At 52.2% G+C, this 17,660-nt stretch overlaps 1 protein-coding gene and 1 long non-coding RNA gene across 2 annotated transcripts in view; one reads left to right on the top strand and one right to left on the bottom strand.

The window, feature by feature from the left end:
- Positions 1-17,660, bottom strand: part of PLB1 (phospholipase B1) — a 143,254-nt gene that overhangs the window by 28,758 nt on the left and 96,836 nt on the right. The window contains exons 31-44 of the mRNA XM_042982257.1: positions 17,418-17,456; positions 16,820-16,880; positions 15,889-15,947; positions 14,735-14,808; positions 9,906-9,949; positions 9,154-9,262; positions 7,652-7,703; positions 7,183-7,263; positions 6,588-6,653; positions 5,665-5,765; positions 4,556-4,637; positions 3,788-3,892; positions 2,585-2,680; positions 1,979-2,050 (exon numbers count right to left, since the gene is read on the bottom strand). Coding sequence (XP_042838191.1) covers positions 1,979-2,050; positions 2,585-2,680; positions 3,788-3,892; positions 4,556-4,637; positions 5,665-5,765; positions 6,588-6,653; positions 7,183-7,263; positions 7,652-7,703; positions 9,154-9,262; positions 9,906-9,949; positions 14,735-14,808; positions 15,889-15,947; positions 16,820-16,880; positions 17,418-17,456 — 1,041 coding nt within the window. The remainder of the gene's footprint in view (positions 1-1,978; positions 2,051-2,584; positions 2,681-3,787; positions 3,893-4,555; positions 4,638-5,664; positions 5,766-6,587; positions 6,654-7,182; positions 7,264-7,651; positions 7,704-9,153; positions 9,263-9,905; positions 9,950-14,734; positions 14,809-15,888; positions 15,948-16,819; positions 16,881-17,417; positions 17,457-17,660) is intronic.
- On the top strand, positions 3,820-12,166 carry LOC122237411. The gene is made up of 3 exons (XR_006215950.1): positions 3,820-3,894; positions 10,925-11,154; positions 12,139-12,166. It is a non-coding gene; the product is annotated as an uncharacterized LOC122237411 (long non-coding RNA).

Raw genomic sequence — 17,660 nt, forward strand, 5'->3', positions numbered from 1 at the left:
CATGTGTCCAACCTGAAAGTCTGACAGAAATCCATGGAGTGCTATTAAGTGCCCGACCCGTCTGGCAGACTACCTCACGGTTGCCTAGGGCAGGGGGAGGAGCAGGGAGGAGGCTGAGAAAGCTCTCCAGTGCTCCCATCCATCCCGGCCCCCTTCTCCCCGCTGGGTCCTGCCTGTTGCCTCTATGTTTAGACACAGCTAGGACTAAAATATGTTCTGCCTGGCCCCTGTCGGCTCGCACTGAGATGTTGGTGGACTTTTATAGAGCTCGGAGGCACACGGGAGGGAGCAGATGGGCCAGGGGGACGCAGGGTGCTGCGTTGCCTGGTGTGGGGAAGCGGGGCTGGCCAACAGATGGATCCTTTCGGAACGGGCTCTGGGGTTGCCTGGCAACCGCTTCTCCCAGGCTGGGCTTCTGCACTTCTAAGAGGCTGGCTTTGCTCTCCTCTGCTTACCAATGGCTCAGTCAGGCTCAGCCCAGAAGCTGGAGCAGAGCCCACTGTGGCCCGACGTGCTGGTTTGAAGCGGCACCCTTTTGTGGCTCCTTGCCTGGTTTGGGGCAGAGAGTGGCACAGGTCCCCTTGAGGCCCATGGTGACAGAGCTCTCCCTGACCCGGTACCTGGGCTCCGACCTGGTACTTAATAAATGTTTGTGGGGAGGAAGAGCGAATGACCGGTCCCTGGAAGGAGTTATTACGTTTACTATTTAACGGAAAGGCAATTGACAGATCGGAGAGGATTTTCCATGGCTGATGTTCAGGATGGACATCCGGGTTGTCAAAACACTGAAATAGTTCTGGTATGGTTCACAGCCACTGCTCTGAGTCCCCAAATGCCCCCATTATGTAGGTTGCCTGATCCCTCCCCTGGAAACTCCTGGACAGCCTCAGGACCTAGCAATTAAACAGTCTACACCTGGCACAGTAGGGCTCCCTCTGGGACCTCGCCCTAGCCCTTCAGCAGATCTGACCACCGGGCTGGAGGCATCCGTGTTACGTGTGTTACATCGTTTGCCTATTCCTTCGCTCCAAGCACTAGACCCAGCAACCCAGCCCTTTGCCCTCACTGCCTTCATTCTCTATGCCTCCTTCCCACCGCCCTTGCCCTCCTGATGGTGCACGAGGCTGGGCTGGGGGAGGCAGCAGGTAGGGAGCATGGGTGTGAGCTAGGGTGCCCAGGCTCCCTGGAGCCCTGGTAGACACATGGGGGAGCTGCCAGTCAATTTCTTGCTCAGCCCTCAGGGCAGGAGAGGGTGAGGCCGCCAGACCCAGCAGGGAAAGGGTCAGGCTGGGTCAGGCCCTTCTGCTTTAACCACCTCCCGCCTGAGGGCCCTCTGGCTTCCGCCTTATTTGGTTAAAAAGCTGTTAAGACAGGGCCTAGGAAAGGGAGCTGAAGGCAGTGGGAACTTGCCCCCACCCTAGGCCTGAAATCAAGTTTAACAACCACTTAACATTTTCCTCCTTAAAAGGAGCCCTGAGCTGAGTCCTGCCCCAGTGGCCCCTCCTCCACCAGCTCCCTGGTGCCCTTTGCCAGCTCTCCTATTTGACCCCCGGCCCTGCTGGGAGCTCCCACTCCTGGCTCTAAGACCACTAACCACAACTTCAGAGCCGCCTGGCTTCTCACGAAGGCTCCTGACCCGCAGTCAGACTTTCCCAGCGGCCCCAAGCGCTGTTGCTAAAACGAGCCTTCTTGCCACACTTCTGGCTTCTTGCCCCCACCCCCACCTTCCCATGAACCCACAGCTCTCGTCCGGATCCTCTGCCTCTGCTTGGCCTGGGCTTCCCACCCCCACCACCTGCTTCTCTCATCTTGTCAAAGAAGGTCTTCTGCGCTCTCTCCTCTGCTTTCAGTTCCCAGCCACTTCCCTCCTTCTAAAGTCCTCCTGTTCACCTTCTAAAGTCCCCTGGCCAGGACCAGGTGAGGGCAAGGTCTGAGCTGTGGTGTCTGGAGAGGGGCAAGGCAGGTCCTCCCCCATTACCTGAGGAGGGCAGGAGAGGGATATATTTGCCATCAGGTCCAGGGTATCTGTTTTCCTTCCTAGTGGCTCAAGCTATTGGGGAAGAAAAGAGAGATCAGGTGCACTAATTTGCTGCCGCTGAAGCAAACATTCCCTGGCAGCACCTGGCATCGGGGACAGCTCACAGCTTGAGGTCAGGGGGTTTGGCCTCCTCTCCTGGCTCTGCTGGGGGATGCTGGGCAAGTGTCTCCGAGTCTCCAGGACTCGGCTTCCTTAGAAACTCCTGAGAGTTGGCTGGCAGGCCTGGCGAGAGGCTGAGATAACATGGTTTACACCGCCTCGCCTAGCTGCTGGCACGTAGAACATATTGAATGAATGTGAGGGGTCTGCCTGGCATTCCGAAGAGAGTCCCTCCTCACAGCGCAAAGCACAAAGGAGAGAGTGAAGTTGATCCGAGAATCCTAAGGACTCCATATTTTCAGTTCTATAGACTTCTGCAGTTGGGCCAGCCACTGCTCCTTTACGCCTTACTTGCAAAGGGAGGCCAGGAACAGGCACCATTCTATAGGTGCTGGTGCTTTGCTAGACTAGAGCCCCAGAGACCCAGGGATACCCCACTTATTTTACCATATTGGCCCAAAGGGCTCTGGAGAGCTGGGAGTGGAATTTCTGACTTGGGTGGATACAGTCTGGGGCGAAGAAGGATATATCCAGGTGCCCATCCTGAAACAGAAAAATGGATTTAAGATCCTTTTGGTATGGAGGGTAAAGAGGGGGCCACAGCTGATCGGCCTGACCCCTGGGGGTGGCCACTCGGTGCCCCCCTCCCTCTAGGGAAGTTCCCAAGAGGCCTTCTACAAGGTCTGCTCACCTCAACAGGGAGATAAGAGCAATCCCACAGATCAATAGCCTTGGGTGACCCCAACCCCCCATTCTCCTTTCTGGCCCCACAATGCCACTTATTTAATGTTTTTAAAAAGCGTTATATTTATTTTTAGGCACAGTTGTGCAATGCCCTAGCCCATGCCATGGTTGAGGGAATGAGATCCTAGTCCCTGAGGAGTCTTGGCAAGCCAGCTAGGAAAAGCTCCTTCCCAGGCCTTGGTCAGCTGGTTCCAGTGGTCTTGGTGGGGAGAGTGGGGCAGAGCTTTGGGGCAGGCCTGGGCAAAGCTGACACCAGGGCAACCAACACCCTCATCTCTCTTGAGGTGATCAGGGGCGCTCAAGGCCTCTTCCAGCTCCCCTCCAACTAGGCGAGACCCTGTGGATGGAGGCCCAGGAGGAGAGAACCGAGTCCCCACCCCAGTGCACACACAGAGCTCTTTGGCTCAGTGTGTCAGGTGGAGAGCATGGCGGGGGGGTAGGGGGACCCATTACCCAGAACCCTCCTTTATCACTTCGGTGGTCCGTGTGTGGCATAAAGTGTATAATCTGAAGTTGGATATGTTCAAATCTTGCCTCTCTGTCCCTCTTTCCCTATGTGATTGTAGGAAGGATACTTCACCCCTCTGAGCCTGTTATGTGGGGATGAAGACACTCCTCTCAAAGGTAGTTGTGAAGATTTTACTACGGCAGACCCAGGGCCTGGCACATAGCAGGTGCTTAACAAAATGGAGGTCACTATCAGTAGTAATGAAAACATCCCACATCCGGCTGCCTCTAGGAACACAGCTCAGGTGCCCAAGGAGGCTGTACGGCCAGACCAGCACCGGGAGAGTTGCCTGCCTCTTCCCCATTGTATTCACACTCTCCTGAAAGCCCTTGGCAACTCTGCCTTGAATTTCTTCTTCCTCCTCCCAGGAGCCCCAACGGGGAGAGCAGGGAGCGTACCGCCAGGACGGGGAGCCGGATGTTGCGGAAGAAAGGCTGCAGTACCACGGAGAAGTCCTCCCTTGTGTCATAGCGGCCTGACTCCACCAGTTCACGCATGCTGCTCTGTGGGTACACGCGGGGTGCTTTCAATACCGGCCCTGGGGGGCCCAAAAGCCCAGTGGGGGAAGCAAGGGAGTGGTGGGTAGCATCCCTGCCCCCATCTCCCCGCATGAGGGGGTGAATCAGCCCTTCCCTCAAGAGCACAAACACGTGTGACTGCAAATCTCTTTCCAGAGAACTGGAAACCAGTTGGTTCACCTTTCTTTTAAGGGAATTGCAAATCTGAAGAGCCATACAGGAAGTGCCACAAGGAATAAAAACCTGAGCAGGGTCTCCAGAAGGCCACAGGCTCAGGGCCTCTAACCCCCCCGTTTGTGGTCTGCCTGGTGAGGAGGGGGAAAGAACGGGGGAGGGACGGGGGCAGCTGGGCCTCCAGGGTGCAGGGGAGGAAAAGGCCCACCCATGGAGCACCTATAACTACTGACCTCTTCAGGCTGAGCACGGGGTTAAGCCACCGAGGGCAGCTGGGCCACAAGGGCGTTGTCACCTGGATCCCTTTGGGATGACTCTAACCAAGGTGCCTGAGACACTTCAGCGAGGTGGGGCAGAGGAAGGGGCCCAGAGGGTGATGTCCTCAAACCTCGAATAGCTCTTCCCTTCCCCAAGCGCTGGTGTGTTGACTGAGTAGGGGGAGGTCACCCCAGATGGTGCCTTTCTTGGTCTCACCTGGTAGGCTTGGGTGATGGCCTCTAGCCTGGCCAGCTCTTGGGAGCTCTCCCGAGGGGTCAGAATGCAGTTACACAAAATGCTGCACAAAGAGGGGGAGGCAGGGGGACCCGGAGCTGAAGCTCTGGTCAGAACTGGTTCTGTTCGCTTGAGCTGCCCCCCGCCCCCCTTAGGAGCACATGTGCCCCGCGGCTCTGATGCCTGTTCTCAGGAGTAGGTTCCCAGCCTGACACAGGGACTGGACAAAGTCCCAAGGGCACGTGAGTGAACACCCTCTCATACTCATAGAGAACCAGTATCTGACTGTCGGCACAGGGCCTGTGGCAAGTTATGCCGAACAAATGAATTTAGGCAATGAAAATTCAGTGTTTAATTCTTAAGAATAAAATTAAAATGCATCCTTGGTATGGGAGCCTATATTTGGGGGCCTCTGATGCTCACGCCCTCGGATACCTCCTTAGTTCACACTAGTGTCTCACTGTGTCCCCCTTGATCGTGAACTGTGAATTCATAATGAGTCTGAATGAATTTCATCATGAATTATTTCACGCTCACGAAATGCACTTAATGTTAAAGCAGATATTATCTCTAAAGTACTCAGAACAGTGCCAGGCACACAGTTGGTTCCGTGAAACTATTGGTTAAATAAATAAATGTACATATAAGGTATGAAGATGAATGAAACATGTACCTGTGCACCTCTCACCCTGCGTCAGAAACAAAACACACCCATTCTGAAGTTCCCCAATTTGCTCCTTCCCCGTAAAGGTAACCGAATTCTGTGGATCATTTCCTCACTTTCTGTTCCAACTTGACCACGTACGTATACATCCCTACACGGTTCCCCTTTTCACAGGCTGGACTACACTGTTTCTCAAACACCAGCCTTTGTCCCAGCCCTGACCTTCTCCTTTGTGGCTCCCATGTCACAGAGGTTCAGTAAGGGGGGCCATGTCCCCAACCTCTCAGAAGGGGGCGCTCCTAAGACCCCCTTTACAGACTTGGACACATAGACAAACCAAGTCACAAAGACCCTGAGGAGTCACCACTGTATGAGCCAGACCAGGGGGTCAGTGCTTCTCTTTCTGGGGCAGCCAGCATCTGCCTACCTGGCCTGCTGCACAGGGCACTTGTCTGGATTGCCCAGGAACACCTGTCGCATGACACTGGGGTTCATGAAGTCCACCAGGTTGACCAGGGCTCTGGGCACCTAAGGGAAAGGCTGCAGGTGAGAGAGGGGCTCTGGGGGCTTCTCCCTCAAACTGCCTTAGGGTCCTGAGAAGTGGGACTAGCTCTGGGGTCCCTACAGAACTCCAGCTCAGTTGTCCCTGAGTGGAGTCTTGGGAAGGCCTCTACACAGATGACCGCCTAGGTCCCTGAAGGCTACGGTGCCCACATGAGCTACAGCGTGAGTGGCGCCTCCTGGCGTGGGACAATATGGCAGACCGGAGTCCAACTCCTGATGGTTCAGCTCTATTCAGCCATCAGTCAGCAAGCTTCAAATGTGCTGGGATAGGTGCCCCATTTGCCATTTCCCTCTAGCCCAACCTGGACCCACTCTGCTGAGCAGGCATGAAGACTCAGCCGCCCAGAGAAGCAGGTGGTGGTTGGAGTGCCCCCCACTGGGCTGCTGGAGCGGCTTCCCCATGTCAGGGGGGTAGAAAGGGAATGAGCTCCTGGGAGCAGGACCAGAGAGGGGCTTGCTCCAGATACAGCCTACGGCTCAGAGTGCAGGGCCCAGCCTTGGACCCACCATGCTGCTGCCCCTAGGCAATGTCCCAGGTGGTGGTAGGGGATGATTAGCACACGAGCTGCCTACTTTTCTTCAAGCCTGAGATCCTTCTGTGTTGATTCCAAATGGAATAGGCATCCTTGGGGTAGGGCCCAAACTCTAGAAAAGGGAGGAGCCCACGCCCTTGGCTGTCTCCTTCGGGGGAGGGGGCATCTCACCTTCTTGTCTCCATCCACCTTTACCCCCCACATTCTTGAGCTGTGTCCAGCTCAAGAACCCCTTGTGGGAACCCCTACCCACCTCTCTATGCAGGATGTCCAAGGCATTGCGGAGATGGTCAAAAAACTTGGCTGCAGAATACAGATTCTGGGAAGAGAGAGGAGGGAGGTGAGGGGCTGGTTCAGGGGAGAGGGTAGGGGGCCAGTTGAAGGGTCCCCTCCGGCTCCACGCAAAGGACTTCTTCTCCCTCTGGCCCCTGGTTGTGACCAGCTCATCGTGTCAGAATCGGAACAGTTGACTCCTTGCTGTCACCAAAGATGGGCCAGCCCGAAGACAAGCTTTAGTTTAGGAGGTGAATGTGCAGGTCCTCCCTCCCACTGTGGGGGTCTACACACTTGCCCCGCTTTCTGGATTTTCTGGAATTGTAAGAGGAGAGTAGAAGTACCACATCTACCACCTGGGATGTGGAGGTGGAGCCAGAAATCTGAGGGTCACGGGGTAAGAGGAGTGTGAGTGTGTGTGTGTGTGTGTGTGTGTGTTTGCACGTGCACGCACACACACACACAGGCATAGCTGGACAGTCCCAGCCTTGGTTCCAGGGCCTGTTCTCAAAGAGGACCCCCAAGCCTACTGGTCAATGTCAGGAGCAGTGAGTAGGCCCAGCTGCCCCCATTACCGAATCCGTGCAGTAGTCACATAAATCGCTGCCTCCAATCAGCACCGTGATAATCTTCCAGTCCTTGTGGAAATTCACTCTCTATACAGGAGGAAAATGCTTGATGATTTCCAACAAACACACAAATAATGCCACAGCTCTAGGAAATCCAGTCAACCTTCTAAGACTTCCTTGCCCACTCAAAATAATAGAATCAGAATCTCGGAGCTGAAAGAATTTTAGAGGCTGATTTATAGACCACAGAACCTTAGCATCAGGAGGGACTTTCAAGATCATTGTGATCAGTGATGACACCCCACCCCCACCACCATGGGTGTAATCTCCTCCAGGGCCTTGGATATGGGCTCTCCTACCACTGCTTAAATGCCTTTAGTGACAGGGCTCACTGTTTTCACAGCAGACCACTCCATTTGGGGACTTTAGTGGGTTAGAAAATTAGTGCTTAAAAATAACCATAAATCCGACTCACATGGTCATCTTTCATCCTCTGTACCAGAGTCTGGACTTGGCTCATAAGTTCCCTGAGAAGGAGAGGAAATCAGTCCTACTGAGGAACAGTGCCTGGATTTTTCCTCCTAAAGGGCCTGAACTGGAGGTTTCCATGGCATTATCCCCATTGCATGAACTGCCAGAGATCCTGAGGCTCAAGGACAAGGAGCTACTTGCCTGTTCTGAAGACTTATTACAACAAATAACCCTTTGAAAAGCCACTCATATGTTTGTCCTAAAGCTGTAGTCAAGGGTATTGTCAACTGTCTTTGTTACTCGTGGTCTCCTTTTTAGGACTCTTCTGGGATTCCATTGATCTCCTTTGAAGGACCAGTATAGATCCTGAAACCAGATCTATAAACGTTTTAACATGCTTTCTCTTTTTACTCTGGCTGCTAGGAAGCTGAGAGTTTGATGCTCAGGCATGATAACTGTAAAAAGGCTCAGATTGACACAGCTGCTTCTTCCCCATCTTCCCACCACCAGTGGCTGTGATTTTTCTAATGTACATGTTACTTGTTCGTATGTTTTTGGTAAACTTAGTAAGATGCTTCTTTTAGAATGGGGTGGGGAATAAACATATACTGCGCACGTGCCTGGGTTGATAGATAATTCATGGAAAGACTAGATCTCAAGCACCCCAAGCGCCCCACTAGTTCAGGCCCCTGTTACAGGTGTGGGTGACATGGAGCCACAGCATGATGATCCCCTGGGACCTGCTGGTGGGTCCCTCTGTCCCCAGATGTTTCTGCCATCCAGAAAGGTCTTCCCCGGCTGAGTGAGCAGGTTGGAAGGATGTGCCCATCAGCTAGAAGGGCGTGGGCCTGAGCAGGAAGGTGACAGTGTGATGGAGGCTCAGATGGCTGGGTCAGGAGCAAAGAAACCCGGGCAGCTGGAGCCACCAGAAGCAGGGTGAGGGGCCTCCTGAGATCATCCTGGGGGAGGGGGGTGCTGAGCATTCCACTTTAGCTGCCTCTGGCTTCTCAATTGCATTTCCTATTAGCTCCATAGCAGGACTAGGGATAGGCCATGACATGTGGCCCCAGAAGCCTCCAAGGCTGGAGATTCTCGGCTTGTCTGTTCATTTGCTGGCACTCCTTGATGCTTTCGGGGAACTGCCACTTGTGAGGCTTTGTGGAGAGTGAAGCTCGCTGGCACCGTTGTGTCACAGTGAGTTTTAAAACTGGGATAAGGTTAGTCGGTTCGTTGCACGATTAGAACACATCACCCCATGAAGCAAGGTCAGGAGTTCAGCCTCCAGGGACGTGGCTCCTGTCCCAGCTTCAGCCTCTCGAGCTTCCCCGCTGTGGCCTTAGTCACAGGGGCAGCCAGGGAAGAGAGTGGCTGAAGGCCTCTCAAATCATCGCTGCAAACGGATGAATGTCCCCTTTGCACATGGAGGCCAGCATTACAGTCTCAAAGGCGAGCGACCATGTGCCTCCCACTTTCTACCCCGCAGGCCCTCCTCCCCGAACGCCATACCCAGCCTTTGCTCCAGGAACAGCCTGATTAAGGAATGCATTTGTGCCATTGGCGTCACCCGTGCCCACCGCGTAGCCTCTGAGATTTCTGTTAAACTTCCGAAGGATATCTGGGAGAGAAGGGGGTGAACGGGACACGGAGACTTTAAGAGGAAGGCCAGAAGGTCCACTCTGTCTGGTCCACGCTCCCCAGAGTGGGCTTCGTGACCGTCTCCAGTGAGGGGAGGCAGGGAGGCAGAGGGTGTGTCTGGCAGGGACTGGGGCTGAGTGGAAATGATGTGGTAGACCAAAACAGCAAGAGCCTCTCAGGTTTTCTTTTCTCTTTCCGTTTCCTTTCTTTTCTTTCCTTCTCTCTCTGTCTCCCTTTCTTGCTTCTGCCCTCCCTCCCTCCCTCCTCCCTTTCTTTCTCTTCCTTTCACAGTTCACGGTGCAGGGAATACTCATTACCTCACTGGATCTCTGTTCCCTCTGGACAAGTTGAAAAAGCCTGAGCCTCAGAAGGTTTGGTGACTTGGCCTAGGCCACCTTGCCCTGGGCGAGCACAGAGAAGAGCCAGGGCCTGAACCCAGGTGTCAGGGCTCCAAATCAGTGCTTATTCCACCCCCTCAACTACCTGTCCATGGGCCTCTCCTCCCATTCGGCGGCAGCCCGCAAAGATGATGTTACATCCTCTTTCTTAGCTGAGGGGCACTCAGGAAGCCCAGGGGTCAGGGGGAACCAGCGAACAGACTCGAGCCCCTGGTGGGTACTTACTTGGTAAGGTGGTCACGGTCTCAAGGGAGCCATCCCCTCCTGAACTGTAGGGAGTGAGCAAACCAGGGAGAGAGACTGAATCAATACTTAGACTCTATGAAAGAGCACCCCACCTTTCTTAGCGCCCACACCATCAGCATCTGCAAGATGTGCCAGACCTAGCAACCTCCTCATGTGGAGAAAGTCTGAGAAAATTTGAATTTCCCCAGTGGGTTGCTTCCCCTCAAATCTAGGATTTAAAGGCAAGAAAGAACTCTTTCTTTTTTTGCACCAATTTAGGAAGGAACGTGCTTAGCTGAGTATATGCTATGTGCCCAGCCCAGCATGAACTAGATTCTCTACGCTAGTTACCTACTGCCTCCCAGCAAACTTATGCTATAGATGGGACTCTCCCCATTTTACAGAGGAGGAAGCTGAGGTGCACAGGGGTGAATTAACTTTTGAAAGGTCACTAAAAACCAGCTTGAGGGGCGTCTGGGTGGCTCAGGCGGTTAAGCATCTGACTTCAGCTCACGGTCCATGAGTTCAAGCCCTGTGTTGGGCTCCATGCTGACAGCTCAGAGATTGGAGCCTGCTTGAGGTTCTGTGTCTCCCTCTCTCTCTCTCTCTCTGCCCCTCCCCCCGCTCTGTCTCAAAAATAAACAAACATTAACAAAAATTAAAAACAAAACCAAAAACCCAAAAACCAGCTTGAGCTGTAGACCTTTGGAAAACGCATTAGGTCTTCCCTGCCCAGTGGTGAGGTAAATTTCACTGGGAGGTTCGGGAGGTTGGGGGGATGGCCTCTCATCGCCTTCCAAAATCCAATCTGATTTCATCTACTTGAATCTAGTTCCATGGTGCTCAATCTAACCTCAAGACACACTCAAAATTACATTTCCTTTCATGCATTTAAATTGAATACATGTGGGAGGCCGGGAGACAAGTATTTCTATTTTAACAAAGTCCAATGTTCAGATGTACTGTATTTACTGTGTTTTCTTCTTCTTCTTTTTTTTCCCTCCCCTGCTCAATGCCAGCGTATTATTCCAGGCCAATAGATTTTGAGAACACAGCATCAGCAACCAGCCCACCAGTATAGACTTCCAAAGGACAGGCCATGAATCAAAGTCACGGTGGTTCTTCACTCAAGGAAATGCTTGGAATGAAGAAGACTATTTCCTGCGAGGGTGGTCAAGTCAGAGGCTCAGCAGCCGCAGGTGGTAGAGAGGAAGAAGTCCCGTGAGCCCTGCCCTTCTACCTTACCCAGGTATCTCTCTCCTGACTCTCACCCATGTCTGAACCTAGCTTGGCCAGTGATCGGACATTTGTTTGAGCTTCTAATTCTTTTCCAACTCTGCATGAAGTTAACTGCTTTAGCTGCTTCCTGATCCTTCTTTCTTTGGACTAAAAGCATTTAATCAAAATACTTTACATTTGAGAGGGAATTAGAAATCCATGTACCCCCTCCAATCACTGTGTTCTAATTCTGCCTCCTTTTCTTCTTCCATAAACATATAGGAGCGCCTGGGTGGCTCAGTCAGTTAGGTGCCTGACTTCGGCTCAGGTCATGATCTTGCCGTTTGTGAGTTTGGGCCCCTCATCTGGCTCTGTGCTGACAGCTCAGAGCATGGAGACTGCTTCGGATACACACACACACACACACACACTCTCTCTCTCTCTCTCAAAAATAAACATTAAAAAATAAAAAATAACTGTATAAACACAAGCCTAGAGATATACCTAAACACATACAGCAAGTACTTTTTATTGTAATTTCTTGCCTAAAAGTATCTTTGTTCTAAAACAAATGCCATAGCTAATCAACACCAAGAGGCTACAGAAATCTCTGGGTGAACACTTCTAGGGAGAAAAGAGAATCACACAGATAAGTATAGAGGAACAAAAATATTTAAGCCCTCATTGATCAGAACTATGTGACACATAAAAGAAAATAGACCTGTATGAAAGAACTCCTTCATAGGAGATCCTTCCAATTAATGTAATTTATATTAAACCATGAGTTCAAAGGCTGGGTTTTGTTCATCTGTCATCACCCACAGTGCACAGAGAATTATAGAGTAGATGCTCAATGACATTTGTGGAAGGAGTTTCAGTAAGATTGAACTCCTAATTAATAATGAAAAGAAAAAGCTTTTTTTTTTGTTGTTGTTTTTTGGTGAGTAAATTTTATTTTGGTCTTTTGATGCCAAATAAGCAAACCTCTTTATTTTATTTTATTTTTTGTACGTAGGCTTCATGCCCAGCATGGAGCCCAGCACAGGGCTTGAACTTACAACCCTGAGATCAAGACCTGAGCCAAGATCAAGAGTTAAGATTAAGAAGCTCAACTGACTGAGCCACTCAGGTAGCCCTGAAGAAGCAAACTTATTTCAACTGAAGAAAAAGCAATGCTCGAAAGACCTCTGGGCCTGCCACATGGTTAAGCTAGCTAAAGCTGGCACCTGTCACTGCTGTATGGTTCTCACAGATCAAGAGGCCTTGGAAATAGTCACAGCTAAGCCACCTCCTGCATGTCCTGCTCACAGCAACCCATCTCCCAAGAATTCTGGGTCATGGTCCCTCTCCAAATGTACGTGGCCCCCTCTCTCCACTTGCTGTCTCCTTGGAGGCAGAAGCTAGAGCCTTAATTCACCTGGAATCATTCATTGCCTATTGCTTCCAATCCAGAAGCTTTAATGGCTTCAGAAAATTGCTTTTCTCAGGTCAGTCTACTACATGGACATTTCCTGGGGTGGGGGAGGGGGCAGGGGTGAGGGTGAGGTGTGTGTGCGCGCGCGCGTGCAAACACACACGGCGCGCGCACACACACACGGCGCGCTCACACGCTAATCGGTACTGTGAATAAAGAAAGGTTTCTGGGATGAAGAGAAACACTGGATTAAACAGATACAATTTAAGCAAATGTCTTCATTGCAGAGCTTCTCAGAGGCTTTAATATGCTAACATACATGTGAGTTCTCCAGAGGAAGGATACGGTAGGTAATGTTCCCTGCCCAATACAAAGAACTTTGCCCTTGTCAGGAAAATGTAGGAGGCTAGTGTTCCATGGAACACTCTTTGGGAAACACTGTATATATTACCAAAGTGTCAAACTATCTCAGGCTCTGACCCAGAGTTTCCATCAGTAACACTTGTGGATGGTGGCCCGGGTATTTGAAACATTTAGAATAAAGGGTTTAAAGGCACAACAGCCACTTGAATACAGAAAATTGAAACATTAAGCCACACCTGGCCTCCCCTGCAGGGAGAAATAGAGCAATGGCTGACTTTTCCCCTTGCTACAGAGAAACATCTAGCAGAAGATTGCCTGTTTGTATCCAAAGCCCAGGAATCTGTCCAGTTGGACTGTCAGCCGGGAGGGAGGGCACACCACCGGCTTCCCCAGACTGAACCACCAGGTGTGGCTCCAACCCCCGTTGACCGGCTTGTCTACCTTACTTTCTGTTCCCCACACTGTGACCCTTCTCCAGCTAAGACTGAGCGCAGCTGTCGCTCACGCTGTCTCCTGATTGTATGTCATAAGCCCTGCTTGCTTTCTTCCGCTCTGGCTTTCCTTTTTTGCACAGCCTCAGTAACATTTGGGGCACGGTGGTCAGACGGCGAGGCTTGGTTTGCTTCAGAGTTGGATCCCCTCTGCCCCGCTGAGGGGCTGGGGCAACCTGGGGGTCCCCCGGGAGCTGGGAGGCATTTACTTCAGTGGATGGTGTCCTCTTGCTACCCACACCCGGGGCCCTCTCTCCCTTGCTCCCCACCTAGGAAATCCTTCCCCTCTGGGGCTGTCCTCCGAGTTGGCGGGAGAAGTGCCACAGTCTCGGTCATCCCCACACTGCTCCCTCTCCCTTTCCTGAAAGAAACGCTCCACTTGAATTCACTGGGCAGAAAAGGGAGGAGGCGAGCGTGTGGTCTGGCTGCAAAACTTCTCCTTAGCACTCTGCCCTCTCCTGGCTGGCCTTGTTCTAGTTGTTTTGAATTCTGAGCTAATTGCCTGTTACTGTGAAGCATCCACAAACGTGAACTTCATTGGGAACCGAAAGAAACTTAAGAAAACCCACCCGCATCCGCCCACTCCCCTGACGCACCGCGAGCTTTTCTGCTCCCGGTCTGGAATGCCCTCTCTCATCTAATTGCTAATCTGTCCATTCCCACCTTCTCTGCAAAGCCTCCCTCTCCCCTGGCAGGGTTGATTATTCCCTCTTCTCTCTTCCTGTAGCCCGCGGGCGGGCATCTTTCATTTTTGAATAGCACTTGCCAATTGAGCACGGGCATTTGTCTGTGTTCCCTGTACGTCCCCTCACCCACCGCCCACCCGCCTCAGTGCCTGGTATCTTGCAGGCATACAGGAAGGGCTCAGGGGCTATGACTCTGTCTTGATCATCTCCTCTTGAAGTGGTGTATTGCATTTCAGAGTTTTCTGGACAGATGTGTACATCCATGTAAAGGCAGAGGTGTGAGTGCAGAATGACATGGATAAATGCACAGAGATGGTAACCAGATGGAGAGCTCCACGTGCACATACACACACAAACAGGCAGATGAAAACTCAAAAGTTTGGTGCTTTTCAGGTGCATTTCATGTTGGATTTGCTGACCCAGGAGTCTGACAAGAACCCTGGTTTTCTTTTTCTGCAAAAAATTTATCAACAATAAAATATCCTCTCCATTCACCGTATGATCACATTTTGCAGAAATATACAGGTTTTTCTTCTGAAAGCCCCTTCCAGACCTGGTCCTTCCTCTTTGGTATTTATGTGTTTAAAAGAGACAACCCCCCTCGTCTAGGTTCTGAGAGTGAACTTGGGGCGGGAGGGGGTACAGGCTTAACATTACCTATATGACAGCCCCCGATACTGAGTGGTGACGTCAGAAAGGTCATCTGGTTTGGAGCCAATTCCATTGCCGGCCTTTGAATATATACCAAAATACGTAGGAAAGTGAGTAAGTCAGAGGAAAGGGACACAGGCGGTTCCCAACACACGCATCGCGTGGCACGAACAGACCCTGGACTGGGAGTCAGAGACCAGGCTTGCCTTCTGCCACCTCCTTTCCAGCTATCTGCCTTCCCTGAATCTCAGCTGTCTCCTTACTGAACTGAGGACGTGACCTGCTGATCTCCTAGGATTATTTTGATGACCAAATTGGATCATAGCTGTAAAAGCAGCTTTGAAAACTCCCCAGTGCTTCGCACATCTGAGAAGCTGCCATACCATTACCACCAGCATTATGCTCCTAAGTTCTTTGATAAGCATGAAGAAAGAGCCTATAGATTGGAGTGGATGGCAGGGGACAGATTTCTCATAAACTGCACATGTCTCCTCTTTCCCTCTGGGACATTCTGTAAGGCAATCGGTCATCTGGGATGGTAAGGGCCCTGTTTCTTGGAACTTAGGAACAGGGCTTTAGTCACAATTGTGGACTCTGCTGCTTTCCATGAAGATGGAAAGAGGGGCTGAGTCAATCCAAAGCACAATCCAAAGGGAAAGGAGCACCCCCACAGGTAGGTTTAGAAGATTGTTTTGAGTTGAAACGACCTATTTTTGTAATAATTAAAAAAAAAAAAAGTGTCGTTAGGTGTTCAAAACCTCCACTATTTGAAACAATTCAGCTGTGGGGCGCCTGGGTGGCTCAGTTGGTTAAGCGGCCGACTTCGGCTCAGGTCACGATCTCGCGGTCCGTGAGTTCGAGCCCCACGTCGGGCTCTGTGCTGACAGCTCGGAGCCTGGAGCCTGTTTCAGATTCTGTGTCTCCCTCTCTCTGACCCTGCCCCATTCGTGCTCTGTCTCTCTCTGTCTCAAAAATAAGTAAACGTTAAAAAAAAAAAAAAAACTATTAAAAAAAAAAAAGAAACAATTCAGCTGACCCCCGAGAAAGATTTCCTCTTGCACGAGCCAGGACAGGGGTGCAGGGCAACACAGAGGCCGGGGTGCAGACCCTGGAACTGGCACAGCCCCACCACACCCCAACTGGGGCCCAAGAGTCCTTACGGTCAGAGAATCCCCCAGCGCAGCCACAACTTGGATATCTGCCGGTCTCAGGGTGTGCACTGGAAAGACAAGTGGACACACTTGAGTCCGTGGGAAGGAACCTGTAGTCGGAGCCTACGGCTTCCTGCTTCAAGCAAGACCAGAAACATGACCCGTGTGTGTGTTTGGGCCATGGAGGCCGACAGAGGTTATATGAGGAATTTTCCCATAAAGAGACCCAACGATAAGTCCTGGACCTATGGGGAGAGAGGTGCTGAGGGAGAAGGAGAGGGAATGGATGGATGGATGGACAGATGGACGGACAGATGGTAGAGAGGGCAGAGTAGAATCAACCGCTTCAGTGCCAGTGGTCGTGTGGGAGGCCAGCAGTGACCTGAGCACAGGACCACAAGGGCACCAGACCATCTGAGATATGGTACAGAGTCTGGTGCTCAGCCCGTTTAGAGCTGGGCTCTGGGTTTTCACCCAAAATCTGAGAAATAATCATGTCAGGCCTTTCCCTGTCCCAAATCTCTCTACTAGAAAGTAGGGCTAGAAAGTTGCAGAGTCTGGGACCACAGGACACCCTGCAGAGCTGGCTCACTCTTGGGACTCCCCGGGTACCCCACCCCCACCTCTGGGCCTCAGTGCGGTCACACCACTGGGGTAGGGAGAACTCATGTGGCTCCCCGACATATGCTCCCTCAAGAGGCTGAATGAGAAGGCAGCAAACGGTTCCTGGCCTGGCCACCACGGGTCCTGCTGGCTAATGACATGGCTGCAGGGCAGAGGGGGACAAGGCAGGGACATATCCCAGGCAACCACCCAGACAGGAAGCAAGCACTAGCCCTGTGTCATTTAGTTCCATATGCCAAGTCTTGTCAGAGCACTTGTTGGCCCCTGAGTCCTCGTGGAGGGGCCCAGGGGTCCTGGTGTCTCATGAGGAACTTACCTGAGGTGGGCGGTGAGGCAGAAGGAGCTCTGTCCCTGCACAGCAGCTGGCTCCCATGACCCTACAGGCACAGAACGAATCCTGGAATCCCGGGTTGAAAGGGACCCGAGATGCTGACTAGGTGTCACACTCACCCAGAGAGCTTTACCAAACACAGGTTCCTGGGTCCCACCCGGGGGGTGGGAGGGACCTGGAGGGGCACTGAAGAAGGCCCCCTAGGTGATCCCAGGCTGGGATCCGCTAACCGAGTTCAGAACCCGCACCATCCAAGGCAAGATCAGAGCATCAACTCAATGCCCTCACCCCACCCCCCTCCACCTCTGTGTCTGTGGCAGTTTTATGAAGAGGAACGCGATCTTCACTTATGTCTTTGATGAGGCTGTGATTTGACTGGCTGGCCTCCACCTGGGCTGTTACCAGTGCGGCTTATTCTGCCTGCCACCCTGTCCGAAGGCGTAGGTGGCGGATCTCACACAGAAGCGTTCATTCCCCTCGGCTGCCCATCAGGACCCTTGCCAGCGTTCCCACCCCGCCTTGTTGGGCCAGTCCCAGCCCAGGGGCTGCCCGCTGTGGAGAAAGGGGAGAAACAAGCCCGTACCTGCACGCTGTTCTTGTAGGTTCTCAGAAACGGCCAGAACTGTGAGAAGAGGGCGGTGAGCAATTCCAGCAAATTCTGCTTGCTTTCCGCACAACACTTTGGGCCTCCCCTGCCCCACATTCCCAGCCCCTCCCTGCCAGGCCGACCACTGCAGGCTCCCTCCCAGGATGCACTGGGCCTTCTCTGCAACCTGAACTTGTAGGAACGATTAGAATAAACCCTGTAGTGGCTCCAGAGGAGCAA

Source organism: Panthera tigris, chromosome A3 (genome assembly GCF_018350195.1).
Source record: "Panthera tigris isolate Pti1 chromosome A3, P.tigris_Pti1_mat1.1, whole genome shotgun sequence".
NCBI lineage: Eukaryota > Metazoa > Chordata > Mammalia > Carnivora > Felidae > Panthera > Panthera tigris.